Source organism: Pteronotus mesoamericanus, unplaced genomic scaffold (assembly GCF_021234165.1).
Source record: "Pteronotus mesoamericanus isolate MK-2021 breed Mesoamerican mustached bat unplaced genomic scaffold, CSHL_Meso_final contig_78, whole genome shotgun sequence".
Taxonomy (NCBI): domain Eukaryota; kingdom Metazoa; phylum Chordata; class Mammalia; order Chiroptera; family Mormoopidae; genus Pteronotus; species Pteronotus mesoamericanus.
The window spans coordinates 18,317,810-18,334,816 of record NW_026555258.1 but is presented as its reverse complement, the minus strand read 5'-3'; the positions used below and the strand labels follow the sequence as shown (position 1 = coordinate 18,334,816).

The window sequence follows — 17,007 nt, the reverse complement described above, 5'->3', positions numbered from 1 at the left end:
GAACAACTGCAGTAGCATAATCAATTAAACATATATTTAAATTACAATAATTGAAAGAGTAAGCACAGGATAGGCAAAGGTAGGGAAGACCTAGAACAGTCTAGAAAGGGATACAAACAATTAGAAAATTTTTTTTAAAAATAGAAAGAAAGAAACTCAAATAAATAAATGAAAACATTGTGTGTGACATGAATTGTCTTCCCAGAGGTGGCAGAGAACTGGCTTACCATTTTTTTTTTTGTGGGGGAGAAGGCTATTACCGAGCAAATTTAGCCTTATACTATATATCCAAACAAATTCCAAGTGGATCTAAGGTTAAATATGAAAAATAAAAATATTAAGAAATTAGAAAATAAGAATTAAGCTGATTTTATGGTGGGGAAGTCTTTTCTTGGGATGATCAGAAGCAGAAACCATAAAAGAAACAATAAAATTGGTTATATGAAAATTTTAAGTGTCTAAATGTCAAAAAGAATATTGAAAAGAAAATTAAAATGTAAATACTCTGGGGGTTGTGATAAGTAGAACATAGAACAAAAGATTAGTATCATTACATAGGCAAACTATTAAAATCAGTAAGAGAAAGGAGGTAATATAAGTGCAAATGTGTTTAAAATTCCTCTAAAACCCACCAAAAGGAACTAAAAGAACCAAAAATAGACAAAAAATTTATTTGCACCAAAACCAAATGAAAGTCCCAAGTTTATTCTATAAACTTCAACTAAAAGCAAGAAATTAAGACTCATAAATAGACACCACGATGGTTCTTTTCTAATCCTGAGTCCCACCCCAAGTAGACCATGCCACCCACTCTAGGCAGGATCAATTGACATGATGGCAATAGAAAAAAATGGTAGCTTACACCGTAAGTCATCAGATATCACAAGGCTGCTATGTCTCCCCTATCAATAAGATTATGAGACTTGGCTTCCCAGGAAGAAGGAACAATCTTCTTTTCATCTTTATTCCTCCTTCAGCACTTAGCCTGGATCTTTGAACATAACCAATCAATAAATATTTGCTGAATTAAATTAATTTACAGCATGCCCCTCCCCCATCCCTGTGCCACACAGAAACCCTGGTTCTGGGTTTCTAGGAGTTTCCACCAGTAAGATTTAGTTTAATGTGAAGACACTTGGAGGGAAAACTCCATTAATGTTTTTTTTCTAGGAAATCAGTTGTATCATTTTCCAGGGCCAAACCCTATCCTTGCTTCACACTTGTAGTAAAACTTAAAAGTTCACAATTTTTCTGAAATGAAGGCATATCTTCAACAACCAGATACATCTCTTCACAACAAATACTCTTCCGACGTAAAGAAACTCTCCAGCCCTGCCAGGTAGCTCAGTTGGTTAGGGCATCGTCCTGACATGCCAAGGTTGAGGGTAGATCCCCAGCGAGGGCACAGACAAGAAGCAACCAGTGAATGCATAAATCAGTAGAACAACAAATTGATGTTTCTCTCTCTCTCTCTCTCTCCACCCCACCCCCCTCCCCCATTTCCTCTCTCGAGAAATCAGTCAATAAAAAATATTTTAAAAAAAGAAATGAGCTACCGAATGGATTTCCATCTCACTGCACCTCTCACAAGCACACTCTTCCATTTTCACTGCAACACTTGCATCTCTGTCCTTGAACTTTCCTAGGAAGTTAGCAATAGCGTATTCCAAGTGTTTTCATCGGGTTCCCATCAGTAACATTTAGTTTAATGTACGACTATCAGAGGGAAATTGATTCACTTTTCTTCTGGGAAATTAACAGATGTATTTTCCCAGTTCAAATTCCTTGCCTAACATTTCTGGTAAAAATTCAAAAGTTCACAATTTTACTAAAATAAAGCCACATCTGAGGCAGCCAGGCATATCTCTTCATGTCAACATATAAGATCCCCTTTTTTCCTCTTCTACAAAAGGGAAGGGGTTTTCCTTTTCACCCTTTTATGAAATCTTAACCTGAATTTTTGTACTTTTTTAAAATTACAAATTCTTTAAAGTAGGGTAAGAGTTGGAAAATATGCTCATGAATTCAACGAATTTAAGCAGCTCAACAGTGCCCCCTGGTGGCCATAGGCACAAATACAGAATACTTGCGCTACAAAACAAGGTAGAAACTGTCTTACCAAGCTGAAACTCTCTTCCCCCAACTCAAAAAGTATTAAATGCTCATTTGAATCAGCAATGCAAACCATCCAAACATGACAACGACCAAAGAGTAAGAGAAGAGACTGCATAGCTATTCATTTTAATAAGTCACATGGGACGGAATGCCCTAAAACAAACATTACTTCTCTTTCCAGCCCCTAAAAGGTGGTACATTGTTTTTGGGTCGGGGCTCTAAAAGTTTTTTGAACTAACCATCCATCTCCTCAAGACAAACTCTATCCGCTGGCCATTTCTGGGTTGGCTCTCGTATTCATTAAGTACAAAAATATTTTGTTGTTGTGCTATGTGCTAGTACTGCCAGTATATGTTGGATTCAAAGCAGAACACACAGGCAACAGTCTCTGTTTTAAAGAGCTCCTATTTTGGTAGGTGAGAAAGAAGATAACCAAGTAAATTTTAAAAACACAATTTCTGAAAACATTCTATGAAGAAATTCAAGCCGGGTAAATGGACAGAGAGTGATGGGGTGGAAATGGAGAGGTTATTTATGAAAGAACGGGCAGGGCGCCTCTCTAAGGTTACAGCAGTTTAGCACAGATCTGAATGATTGCAATATAAAGGAATCACGTATAGAAAGTATCCATGAAGAGCAATTCTTGGATTCTATACTATTCTAACCGAAACTCATTGGACAGTTGAGCTTTCCAATGACATGTTCTCATATATGTTTTTAAAAGGTCGCTCTGACTAAGGTGAAGTTTAAGACTAGTTGCAGGGGGAAGTGATAGGCAACTATGAAAGCAGAGAGATCAGTTAGAAAACTACTGCAGAGTCTAAACAAGAGGTTGTTGGCTTGGATTACATTGCTAGTGGTGAAAGCAAAAGCAAAGAGAAATGGTTAGATTCAGAATACATTTCAGAAACAAGCCAATGGGGCTTGTTGATGAATTAGAAATTGGTGGGAGGGACAAGATCCAACATGACTCCTTTGACCCGAGCAGTTGGTGAGTAAGAATGCCAATAACTAAGACAGAGAAGCCTGGATAGAAAATTGATCTGGTGATGAGGAAAGAAATGAGAACTCAAAAGTTCTGTTGGATTTGCCTAGTAGATGCTCTATAGAATATGTTTAGGAGAGGAGTGGAAATATGAATCTGGAACTCAGAGAAAAGATAGGGACTAAGATACATATTTGAGAATACTCAGCATATAGTTAATATTTATAGCCATGAGACTGGTATAGATCACCTAGGCAGAAAGGGTAGATAATAAAGAAAAAGGAAGAGAGGAGGCGGGGGTGGGGGGTTTATAGAGCAGTAAGCTGCGAGTAAGGGGAAGTACGCCAATAAAAGTAGATGGAGCTATTTTCTTCCTTCTGCTGACTTTGGGCTACATTGCTCTTTCCTTAATTCTTTAAAATGTAATGTTAGGTTGTTCAGTTGGGAGTTTTCTTGCTTCCTGAGAGAGGCCTCTGCTGATACAAACTTCCCTCTTATTTACTGCTTTTGCTGCATCCCAAAAGTTTTGTTCTGTCATGTTGTCATTCTCATTTGTCTCTATGTATCTTTTCAATTCTCCTTTTATTTTTTCTTTGACCCAGTCACTCTTTAGTATCATGTTGTTTAATCTCCAGATATTTGTGTTCTTTTCTGCTTTCTTTTTACTGTTGATTCCCAATTTCAAAGCACTGTGGTTGTAGAATATACTGGTTGTAATTTCAGTCTTCTTGAATTTGGTGAGGCTAGTTTTGTGTCCCAGCATATATGATCTATCCCTGAGACTGTTCCATGTGCACTGAAGAAGAATGTATAATCTGGTGTTCTGGGATAAATGGGCTTGTAAATGCCAACTATGTCCATTTGGTATAATGTGTCATTTAAGGCCAGTATTTCCTTACTGATTTTCTGTTTAGATGGTCTATCCATAACTGTCAATGGGATTTAGGTTGTCTACTCTGTGTTTTTGTCCGTTTCTCCCTTTAGTTCTGTTAGTAGTTGCTTTATATATTTTGGTGCTCCCTAATTGGGTGCATAAATATTGACAAGTGTTATGTCTTCTTGATGACTTGTCACCTTTATCATTATCAAATGTCCATCTTTGTCTCTTGTCACTTTTTAATCTTGAAATCTATTTTTTCAGATATAAGTGCAGCTGCACTCACTTTTCTCTGGATGCCATTTGCTTGGAGAATCATTTTCTACCCTTTCACTTTAAGTCTATATTTGTCTTTGCAGCTAAGATGTGTCTCTGGAAAGCAGCATAGGGTTGGGGTTTGGGTTTTGATCCAAACTGCTATGTTGTACCCAACAGAGGATTCGATAAAGAATATGTAGTACATATACACTGTGGAATACTACTAAGTCATAAGAAAAGATGAAACACTGCCATTTACAATAACATGGATAGATCTTGAAGGTATCATGCTTAGTTAAATAAGTCAGATGGAAAAAGTCAAGAACCATGATTCATTCACTCATATGTGGGATATAAAACTGAAAGCAACAAATGAACAAACAAGACAAACAAAAACTCTTAGACACAGACAACAGTATGATGGTTACCAGAGGGAGAAGGGAGTGGGAGGGAGGTAGTAAAGGGTAAAGGCGGTCAAATATATGGTGACAGAAGGAGTTTTGACTTTGAGTAGTAAATACGCAATACAATATACAGATGATGTATTGTAGAATGGTACACTTGAAACATATATACCTCTATTAACCAATGTCACCCCAATAAATGTAGTAAAATTTTTTAAAGTAGATGAAGCTAGCAAAAAATACAGAGAAGGAACAGACAGAAAGATAGGAGGAACCAAAAGCCAAGATAAAAGGTATTCTAAGAAGCAGGGAAATGTCAAATGCTGTGGAAAAAGAAAAGAAAAAGATAAGAATGAAATTGGCCAGTGGATTCCACAAGTTGGAGACCCTTTCAGTAAAGCAGGGAAAGCAAACGCTTCCAAACTGGAACCATTTAAAGGGAGAACAGGAGGTAAGGATGTGGAGCCTACACAAAAGTCACTTCTTTCTGTAAAGTGGGGCTGAGAGAAGACAAAATAATGAGAGAGTATGTGATCAAAGGAAGTGTGTTTATTTTTCTTTGCTTTCATTAAAAAGGGAGATAGTACAACATTCTTGTGCAGTGTTGAGACTAATTCTATATTGGAATGAAGTGATGATTAGGCAAGAAGGGATAGGATCCAATGCACTAGTCTGGGGAGGCGGGCGTCACCCTAGGAATAGGGACAAGAGAGAAGACAAAATATATGGTTCTGCATGCTGGTATTGATGAGAGATTAGGAGGTGGCAAGTCCTCACCTGATTACTTCTAATTTCTTGGTGAAAGAGAAAACAAGGAGCTAACATTTCGAGTGTTAGCTCAGAGTAAGCAGGAGGAAAGGTAGCACAGATTTGAGAGAGACAAGAAAATGAGTGGAAAGTGAATCTGCTAGGGACTAGAGTGAGGCTGACAATCATTTTTCCCTGAAAGAAAACTATTCTTTTTTTTTAATCCTCATCTGAGGATATGTTTATTGATTTTAGACAGAGAGGAAGGGAGATGGAGGGAGAAAGAACAAGACATCGATATGAGAAAAAGACATTGATCAGTTGCCTCCCAAATGCACTCTGACCAGGGTTCTTGGGGGTCAAACCCACAACCTAGGTATGTGCCCTGACTGGGGATCAAACCTGCAACCTTTTGGTGTACATGATGATGCTCCAACCAACTGAGCCACCTAGCCAGGGCAGAGAAAAGTATTTTTAAGGCACTTGGACCAGAATCACAATTAAATATGTTGCTGAGAAACAGTAATAGGAAAAATTCTTTTTTAAGTATGAATTATTTTAAATATTTCAAATATCCAGAAGGAATTTAACCAATACTCATGTACACACCACCCAAGATCTAACCAATGGCAACATTTTGTTTCAGGTATCTTTGTAAGAAATAAAAGTCGCCGTGGTAGTCCCCTCAGCATCTCTCTCCAATTCTATGTCCTTCTTATTCTCTCTCTTAAAGTTCATTATATAATGATAAAAAGAAGTGTTCGTTTCTCCAGCTCCATGGTGACTTTGTTCACCCAAGTGCCTTTATTTGAGACTTACCTGTTATCTGGGTTGTCAGAGAGATGGCCACGGGACGTGCAGAAGACCACGCCTGAAGGCTGACACTGTAGTTGGTACCCGGACGCAGGTCCAAACACGTAACAGGAGCCTGGCTGCTGGTAGTGATATTAAAGATGATTTCATGAGCAAATTCCTTCTGATACCATCTCTGACCCTGAATGTGGAGCTAAAACAGAAAAGTTCACAAGGCAAATCATTAGCTTGGCAGGCTCTGAATGCCTAGATCCTTACCTTTCTCATGAATTCTCTTGCTGTCGAATCTGAAGTTCCTTCGAAAAATGAAATACAGCCCTGACTGGTGTGGCTCAGTGGACTGAACACTGGCCTGTGAACCAGAAGGTTCAATTCCTCATCAGGGCACATGCCTGGGTTACAGGTCAGGTCCCCAGCTGGGGGCCTGCGAGAGGCAACCAACTGATGTTTCTCTCTCTCTTTGTCCCTCCCTTCCCCTCTCTCTAAAGAAAAACAAATAAAATCAGAAGAAGAAGAAGAAGAAGAAGAAGAAGAAGAAGAAGAAGAAGAAGAAGAAGAAGAAGAAGAAGGAGGAGGAGGGGAGGAGGAGGAGGAGGAGGGGAGGAGGAGGGGAGGGGGAGGGGAGGGGAGGGGAGGGGGAGGAGGAGGGAGGAGGAGGAGGAGGAGGAGGAGGAGGAGGAGGAGGAGAAGGAGAAGGAGGAGGAGGAGGAGGAGGAGGAGAAGGAGAAGGAGGAGAAGGAGGAGGAGGAGAAGGAGAAGAAGAAGAAGAAGAAGAAGAAGAAGAAGAAACATCGGCTTTGGGGATCAGACTAACATGTATTCTCACTCCTGACTAACACATTATTATCTGGGAGACCTTAAGCAAGTTATTTAAAAAAAAAAAAGTGAAATACAACAGTAAGTAAAGATTAGACTTATAATATGGTATATATTGTATTTACAATATTATCAGTATGATAAATATATTTTTATATTAAAATACACAAAAGATCCAGGGCCCAACTCTGGCAAAGTTCTCTTCCCTGTTCTCGCATGTACAATATGCAGGTCCAATGTGAAAATCTATCGGCAAAATTTTAGGAGCAAGGCCAAGGGACAGTTTCCTAGAGAAAATATTAAGAATCTGAAGTAAGGCTTCTCCAAGGCAGGACGTGGGTTAGAATAGTCTTAGCTGGTCTGGTGAAGCCCGGAAAGGGTTTCGCTCCTCTGCGCGCCCCCTTCTGACAGTCCCTACACTGTCCTGTAACATCCCAGTACCTGGGCCAATAGACACACACATCTGTCTACTTAATTCCTTCTAATAACAGCTCATCCCGTGGTATTTCCCTTTCTTACTGAAAACCACGTCTACCTCCAAAAGTTCCCCTGGATGTCCCAGACAACACACCGAGACCCTTGTTGGGGGCATTGGCATGAAGAGACACACGCCTAAGTCTTTGGATTTCTCTGCAGATCCAGCCTGGACATCAATTCTGCACCAGGCTATGTGCCCAAAAACAACCTCCCCTGGCTTTCTCACAAATCCCCAAGGTCTCTGTTGTCAAAACTGCAGCAGAAGTGCCCATTTTATTGCTCCTGGTTGTAATTGTTGCTACAATTCTTCTATTGATAATGGCAGCTATATAAGTAGATTTTTAGGTATGCTGATATTTTTTAAACCTCCCACACAACCAACACCCATAAATAGAGTGATTGTCAGTAACTTACTAAATACATTTCCTGTATACCAGCTATCTTCATATTTCTCCATCTCAAGCAGGTTTCATTAAATATTGAAATGTTACTGATGGTCTGTTTAACTGCAGGGAGAAAAGAATGAGAAATCAATTGACATCCTTTAGAAATCTACTACCTTTTCATTAAAATTTTTCCAGTGATAAGCATTTACATAGGATGATGTCAGCAATATTTTAATTTACAAATTAGTGGTAGTAGTGCACTTCTATACTAATGTAAACTCAGTCCTAATGAAATATTTAGGATTACAAGATGCCCAACTGGAGGACGCCTCTTAAAAATTATTTAAGTGTATTCACTGCAAGCTCCTTTGGTTTACTAAATTACAACAGCAACTCATTATACTAGCCTTGGACAACGTCACTTAGATAAACAAACATCGGTTTGAAACTCTGAGCTGATGGAAACATTTCAGCATCAAATTGAGAACCACTCCATGAGGGACTGAATGTTCCTATCTCACGCAGTCAGGCTTTTCATGATGGAAGAGGGGGAGGGGTACCTCTTAGTTTGTGCTTCCTCATCTTTTATGATCAGAGCACTTGTTGGCCTCTGCTCCGTTTCATGGTAATCAATCCAGGAGTTATTTCAGATCTGGTACAGTGTTATGTAGAGGCATATATATAATGCCCCTCCTCCCACACACTTTTTTTAAATAAAAACTATTTTCAAAACCCTGATATCAGAGGTTTACTGCCTTCCACAATTATCCTTGTCCCTAAACTGTAAATAATAGAACAGACTTGCTAAGGAGTTTCATAGGAACACTGTGATGATTACTAAGTGATAAAGCACTTGTAAAGCATCTAAGAAATAAAGAAAGAAAAAAAGAAAGGTTCATGGGAGCCAAGCCAGGCGTGACAGGTTCCTACGAGTAAAGCCAAGTTGGTCGACATGAGAGTCCTTTACGGATTGGGTGGCTCTACCCAAAGAAAACCTGTTCCACAGGTTACATACTATACTCTAAATGTTGTGAGATAAAGTAAGAAAGTATAGATGATTCAGGATAACCTAACCTTACTCCTGGGTATAGAAGATGGTTTTAGAGATATGCAGTTGTGGTGTAAGGAACCTCACACTGATGAAACTTAAGGAAAATGAAGTAACTCCAATACTATTTAAATAGCTCCAGACCTTTTCGTATAAAAAGACAGAAAGTTCCCCAGTTCATTCAATATGACTAGATAATCACATGCCCAGAGCATACAAGGATGGCACAACTAATCACTAAGCACACCATGTCAAACTCACTTATTAAAATAAATACAAAAAAATCCAAAATAAAATATGAGCAAGTAGAAGGCAGCAGTACATTCAAAGAACAATACATTATGATCCAGGGAGATTTATTCCAGGAATACAGAGATGATCACTATTGGGAAAGCTATGAATAGATAAAAAGAGAAAAACCATATGGTTATTTTTATAATTACAATGATTAATATATTTAATACACATTCTTGACTAAAAATCTTAGTTAACTAGGATTTAATTTCATAGAAATGCCTTAATTTACAAGAGTGTTTATTAGAAGCTACTATGCTTATAAAAACATATTCAGTAAAACAATGAAAAAATTCCTAGTAAAGTGTAGAACAATACAAGGATGCATGGCCTCATAACTATTACTTAGCATTAGTCAGAGGATTTTAGACAATCAGAAAGAGGCATGGAAAAAAAATGAGCTATAAATACCAGTAAGAAAGAGAACAAATGTTGCAACTGCCAGTAACTCTAAGAGAGTCAACTGAAAAACAAATATGAAATTGCTTGAAAATAGAAAAACAAATACAAATAAAAGGAGTTTGGCAAGGTGCACCCAAACACAAGAACATAGAAAAACCAACAGTTTTCTATATAGCTGCAAGGGCAAGTATGGTAGGCTAAGTAACGGACCCTACCCTGAGTTGTCCACATCTGAGCACACCGGCCCCTGGATTCTGTGACCATGCTCCATCACATGACAAAAAGGACTTCGTAAATGTAATTGAGACAGGAGATCATCTGGATAAGCCAGAGGAGCCCCTTGTAGTGACAAGCATCCTTTTAAGAGGAAGACAATCAGGGTTAGAGATTAAGGACAAAAGCAGAGGTTAAACTGCTCAGATTGAAAGATGGAGAATGGGACCACCAGCCAAGGAATGCAGACAAGCTCTAGAAACTGCAAAGAGCAAAGGAATGGATTCTCCCCTCGAGCTCCCAGAATGAACATTAGCCTGCTGACACTGATTTTAACCCAGTGAAACCGATTCAGACTCCTGACCTCCAGAATTATAAGATAATAGGTTTTTAAGCCGATAAATTTGCAGTAAGTTGTCATACCAGCAATCGAAAAGTAAAACACCAAATAAAAGAAAATAGAAAAAAAAATAAATGATCCTTACTCACAAGAGAAAACACCATGAACAAATTTCTAATACCTAGAAATAAATCTAACTAGAAATGTCCAGGACTTACATGAAGATTTAAAGACAATTTTTCCCCCTGAAGGACAAAAAAGAAAACAATAGAGAGAAATGTCACATTCATGAAATTAGGAAGACTCATAAATGAAAAGGCATCAATTCTCTACCAATTAGTCTACAAATGGAATGTATTATACTTCCAATGGTGATTCCAATGGACCTTCTTGAAATGTGAGAAGTTCACACATTTATTCTTTGGATACATAGGAAGAGGAAGTAGAACAACATAAAAGCAATGTGGTTATCAGAACTGGAAGACAAAGAATACTACAAACTTTAAATTTTTTTTAATTAAAGAAAAAGCCAAGTTCCAGCAAAGCTCTCTTTAAATATCCCATATCTCATTCTACAGAGTGAGGGGGATTCTAGAAGAGACATGTGAAAGAGAAGAGAGGAACAAAGAACCCCAGAGTGAGCTAGAAATTTTATTCCCACGACCAAAAATTCTACCTTAACTGTGAAAGTACTGAAAAAGAGATCTGGTATAGCAGAAGGACTGATGACAAGGAAGGAAGGAAAAGCCTATGGGACTCCAGGCAGGGGAATGAGAAAGGTAGTGCTTCTGGGAAAGAAGAGGACTAAAAGGACCACGTAGGAGACTGAGTGGTTACAGGAGAAAGAAGCCAGGGGGACATTCAGAGCCTGAAAGGCAAAAGAAAACCCCAAAACAGAAGAATACACAATTCATCCCCACCCTCACCAAAGATAAAAATGTTCTTTAAAGAAACTGCACTTCATTCAATGACAGAAGAGGGCGCTCTTAACCTAGAAATCTTATTAATCCTCCTAAATTACCCATTCTATGGAATTAACAGACATTAAAAAGAAAAAATATATATAATCAAAGCATTTCAGCTTGTGAAAAACTCCAGGTTGTTAAAAAAAATCACATTCTAGGAAAAAGGTATAACTCAATAAACTAAAATAAATATCCCCAAATAAGCATCAGGAATATGAAGCAAACACCTTGAGTGAGAAATTCAAAAACTAAACAGAAATGGACAAAAAGCAGGGAAGGAAAGAAACAAAAGTTACTGAATTCAGGAAAGAAATGAAAGGAAACAACAAATAAATATCAGAAATAAAGTAAAAATGTCATGGTGCTCAAGGACGGACAGATTAGAATAAAATTTAAATAAGGGGCATTGAATAAAAACACAGGAAAACAACTAAAAAGAATTAAAAGAGTAAAAAGAAGTAAAAAAAAGTATTTTAAAGTGTTTGAAATGGGATATAGACAAAGATCCAACATGTGTATAATTAAACTCTCTAAAGAAGAAAAACATTGAGCTAACATTTAAAATTATAATCCAAGAAAACTTTATAAAAATTAGAAATATAAATACTGAAAGGGCCCATAAGATACCTGAGAAAGCTCATCCAGAACAATCAATTCAAGTAAAACTATTAGACTTTAAAGATAGAGAAAAATCCTCTGTGTCTCTACTCAAGTAAACAAACAAGATCCAAAGAGGGTGGGGGAGGCTGCATCAGACGTCTCAAAAGCCAAATAAAAAGCAAGGTAATAACAGAACTGAGTTTTAAGGAAACTCAAATCAAGAAAGTGTGAACCAAGATTTTTATATCCAGCCAAGAAATCTTTCAATGTGTCCAGGCCACAGAGGACTGTGAAACATGCAAGAACTCAGGGAACACTGGACTCTTGAGGAGTCTACTTGAAGATGAGTTTCATCCAAGAGACAACTAGGGGAACTTCAGCAAAAAGACTGAGAGTGATTATCCGATATATTCTATTGTAGATTTAGACAGAAAGGTAGAACAAGGTAGAAGAAAAAAATACAAATGGCCTGTGTTCTGATAAAGTAAAAATAAGGCAACTAAAAACTGGGAGGAGAAGGGATAGGAAAATAGACCAATTTGACTATTATGCAGTCAATAAATGGAAGGTATACCATTAAAACCTGACAAACCAGACATGGAAAAGTTATATAAGAAAACAGGAGACAAAGCACTTTAAAAAGGTACAAAGGTAACATTAGAAAATATATATACAAACCTTCTTATGAACAAATAAATAAATAATCACCAAACAAAACACAGCACAGGGAAGTACACAAAATACAACATAATACATATAGCATAATAAAATAATAGGACAAAGCTGAGTCCAAACATATCAGTATTATCAATAGCTGTAAATGGATTTAACTTCTTAAAAATATTTTATTAAAAAAATTTTTAAAGATTTTCAAATGGTCTCACAATGCAAGATCCAACTATACACTGTGTGCCTGAGGGACACCTAAAATACAGTGATTCCGAAAGGCTAAATATAAAGTGATGAGCAACAGTAAAACCAGGAAATGGAGACCCAAAGAAACTGGGGATTGTAATTCTGGTATAGATAGAACTCAATGCAAAGGGCATTAAGTAGGACAAAGAAGGACACTTTTTAATGCAAAAGCCACCATTCACAATAAAGATAAAATGCAACCACCATTATAAAGCAAAAAAATACAAAAAGAAAAAGAAAGACTATAATAAATATGAAAGCAGAAATTAACGACACAGAGCAGGAGTCAGCAAATTTTTTCTACAGAGGTCAGTTAGTAAATATTTTAGGCTTTCCGGTTCAACCAATTCTGTCACAACTCAGCTCTGCCTTTGTAGCACAAAAGCAGCCACAGACCATATGTAAATGAATGACTTGGCTGTGCGTCAATAAAACTTTATGATCAAACAGGCTACAGGACAGATTTGGCTTGCAGGCCATAGTTTGCTAATTCCTGATAAAGAAAAGAAAAAAGAATACTAGGTCTAACTAATTAAACAACCTCTTGGCTTTTATAAAATACAGAAAAATAGATAAACTTCTATCTAACATAATCCAGGAAAAAGGAAGAAAATACAAATAAAGGGAGAAATAATTATTGAAACAAAAGGAAATTCAAAAAGCTAAATGAAACTACTATGCAGACCATATGCCCATAATCTCAGAAACATAGATGAAATGGGTAATTCCTAATATAGTTTACCCAAACTGACCCCATTAGACATAGAAAACTTAAACAGGCCAATTTCCATAGAAAAAAATGAGAAAGTTATCAAGGAAATTCCTCATGTCCAGACTCTTTCAAAGGGGAATTCTACAAAACCATTTGAGACCAGACAGTCCAAATGCTGCATGAATTGTGATAACAAAAGAAATCTCCCAAATAATGAAGGAAACCTTCCAAATTCTTTTTATGAAGCAGGAAAAATACTAATGCTGAAACATGATAAAGGTAGTACAGAGAAACAGAGAAAACTATAAATGAATATCACTTGTGGATATTGGGGCATAAATACTCTGAAGAAAATATTAGGGAACAGAATCCAAGTCATACCATAATGCGGCATGACCGAGTAGGATGTATTTCAGGAAGAGGGGGAGAAAGGCAGGGAGGGCAGAAGAGGGAAAGAATGAGAGAGAGAGAAATTTGAAATGATATCAAATTAAAAAGTTGCAAGAAAATAAAAAAGAACATCTTGTAGTTATCTTTTCTTAACGTTGTATTAATAAACAGTTAAGACTAAGAAGTAAGTGATCTTTTCTCTGACTTCAGCCTGGGAAGCAGCCGTCTCGGAGCCTCTCTGTCTGTGTACCTGAGACCTCGCCTGGGGATTCTAGAGCAGGGATTCTTCTTGGGTTGAAGTAGATAAAATCCAGTGGAATTACCACAAACTCGGACGCCAAGAAGAAGTCATAAAAGGTGTGTGCCTAGAACCCTCCGTTTCTGGAAAGGAGATTTGCCCCGTCTCTGAAAAAGGATGAAATTATTTTATAAAACAAGTTTTGGTCTAGCAGATAGGAAAAGATTAGGAGAGAATGAAATAAAGGAAATAACACCAAGGAGAAGAAAATTTGAAATCATATTGGCCCAGCTTCAAAGCCATGACAAGGAAAAGGAGATCTATCCAAATACAATTGCTCTACAGAGACTAAAAAAGATAGGAATGTTTACTGGGTCTGGGGAAGTGGCTCAAAATCATTGAGGAGAAGAATAAAAGGACTATTTTAAAGAACAGACTAAAATGACTCTCCTCCCAAAAGGTGCCTAGATTCGGGTATTATTCTATCAAGAAGGGCCCCCTTCAAGTTTTAAATAGGGAACCCCAAGTAAGCAATAGTGGGGAACCCCTCAAAGTGGAATTGTGATACTACGTAGTTATAGAAAATGTGGACATATTTCACAAAAGAAAGATTTGAAAAAATCAGTGTAGACTTCTTCAAGCATCATTAAATTAGCATCAAGGAGATGCTATTCTTGTAGAGGGAAGGGCAGGCGGGCGCTGGCCAGAAGGAAGGATGCTGGGAAATGTAGGGAGTTAGAGTTTGAAGAGAAGAGCAGAAAAGCAGAGCTGCATTAAAATAGGAGGGTCCCTCAGAAAACTAAAAGCAGAACTGCCTTTTGACCTGGCAATTCCACTGCTAGGATCATACCCTAAGAATTCTGAAAACACCAATTCAAAAGAACCTATGCACCCCAATGTTCATAGCAGCACAATTTACAACAGCAAAGTGTTGGAAGCAACCTAAGTGCCCATCAGTAAATGAGTGGATCAAAAAACTATGGTACATTTACACAAGGGAATACTATGCAGCAGAAAGAAAGGAGCTCTGACTCTTCATGACAGCAGGGATGGAACTGGAGAGTGTTATGCTAAGTGAAATAAGCCAGTAGGTAAGAGACATGCACCGTATGATCTCACCTATAAGTGGAACCTAATCAACAAAACAAACAAGCAAGCAAAACATAACCAGAGACATTAAAATGAAGAATAAACTGACAGTAACCAGGGGAGAGGCAGGGGGGGAATAACAAGGTAAAAAGGGGAAGGGTGGTCAAGAACATGTATAAAGGACACATGGACAAAGCCAAAGCAGGGCAGGATTGAGGGTGGGAGGTGGGGATGGGTGAGGTGGGGAGTTGTGGGGGGGAAATGGAGTCAACTGTACTTGAACAACAATAAAATATTAAAATAAAATAAAATAGGCGGATCCAGGGAGGGATGACAAGTGATCCAGCCCAGGCCTGGGTTATAGGTTGGATGGAATAGAAACAAATACCACCTAATGAAAGTAAAATGGGCGGGATTTATTTGAACACTGGATGATTGTGGCAGATCTAGAACTTTCTGGTATCATCCTCTCTCAGTGGAGAGCTCATTGGCAGAATCCAAAGCAATACATTAGGAGGAAAAAAAAATCTAAGTGTGAAAACAAAAAGCAAATATAGGGAAGGAAAGTATTACAATTTAGCAAAAGGTATTAGCCAGGGAGTAAAAAAGGAACAGGAACAACTGGGATGGCAGTTTATAAGCTGAAAGCTCAGCTGGGCCCACGGAACAGCAGGAATACGCAGAGGGAAGAGGATCACTTTCCTTCTGTTTGCCTCCTGATGCACAGAAGGAAACAGTGGCAGGAAGGAATGCTCCAGTTCTCGTCAAAGGAGCACAGGCGCTTCAAGTCTTAGAAATGCAGTTCTAAGGAAAGGTGTGGCTTGGGCACTTCCTGGTTTATTAGACCAGTGAAAGCAGAAGTTCCAGAAACTTAACAGTAGCTCAAGGGTCAGCTGAGGGTAATTGTCCAGAGGAGACAAGAGTCAAACCTCCTAACCAGGAAGCAGGACTTAGAGGCAAGGCATTCAATAAAATAATTCCTGGAATCTTTCTGAGAATAGAAACACTCATAGGAAAGAGCAGAAAATTGGGACTGTGGCAGGGACATGGGAGACAATCCATGTCACTTGAAGAGCTTCCTACTCTCACTACCATATTGGGTACTCTGCCCACAAAGAAAGAGGCTCTTTCACTAAAGAGATAAAGCTCTTCGGCAATGGCGGGGGGTGGGTAGAAACAGGGCTCGAAGGAGGAAGGAAAATGCAAAGGTTGTAAAGACATGGGATGGGCACCAAGAAAGACCTGGGGCCAATGTTGCAAAGTTCTGACATTTCCAAGGAAAGTGAATTTCCTCCTTCCAAAATACACAGGAAGCCAAGTGTTAGACTAAATTCCAATAACCTCATTAGAAGAATTATTTCCTGAATTAGGTTTCCATTCACAGGTGCGGGGCTCCAGCCTGCTTGGCAACTTAGAGAGGCTGAAAGATCACAGGAGCCAGAACCTCTGCGGGAGGGGAGAGGTGGTCCGTTCCAGGCACCCTGAACCCCAGACCAAGTTGGTAGTTTGTTAGAACTAGAACCCCAGTCTCTTGATGCCCAGACTAGCATCTCTTATGCTCCCTCACACTGTACAATTCACATATTTCACTTTTTGCCCCGAGATGCAAACAGAAAGGCACGCACACCTACCTGCCGGTGCGGTGGTTATCACTACTTGCACCGAGTGTGGCTCAGGAGACCCCAGCAGGGTGACATTCACCGTGTAATCCGTTGCCGGGTACAGGTCTAAACACACTTCCAAAGCTTGTTCCCCGGTTGTGAAATTCAATGATGTGGCGTGATAAAAATCATGCAGATACCCCCTTCGGCCCAGAATTTTAACCTGTCATGAGATTAAATGAAATTGTTGCATTACATTTGCTGTTGATCTGCAGATATCGAAACTATAAGCAAAATAAAGACAAAGCAAGAAGTTTCCTTC

At 38.5% G+C, this 17,007-nt stretch overlaps 1 protein-coding gene across 1 annotated transcript in view; it reads right to left on the bottom strand.

The window, feature by feature from the left end:
• Positions 1 to 17,007, bottom strand: part of SUSD1 (sushi domain containing 1) — a 100,274-nt gene that overhangs the window by 24,119 nt on the left and 59,148 nt on the right. Inside the window, 3 exon segments of the mRNA XM_054584521.1 lie at positions 6,206 to 6,392; positions 7,907 to 7,998; positions 16,716 to 16,908. Coding sequence (XP_054440496.1) covers positions 6,206 to 6,392; positions 7,907 to 7,998; positions 16,716 to 16,908 — 472 coding nt within the window.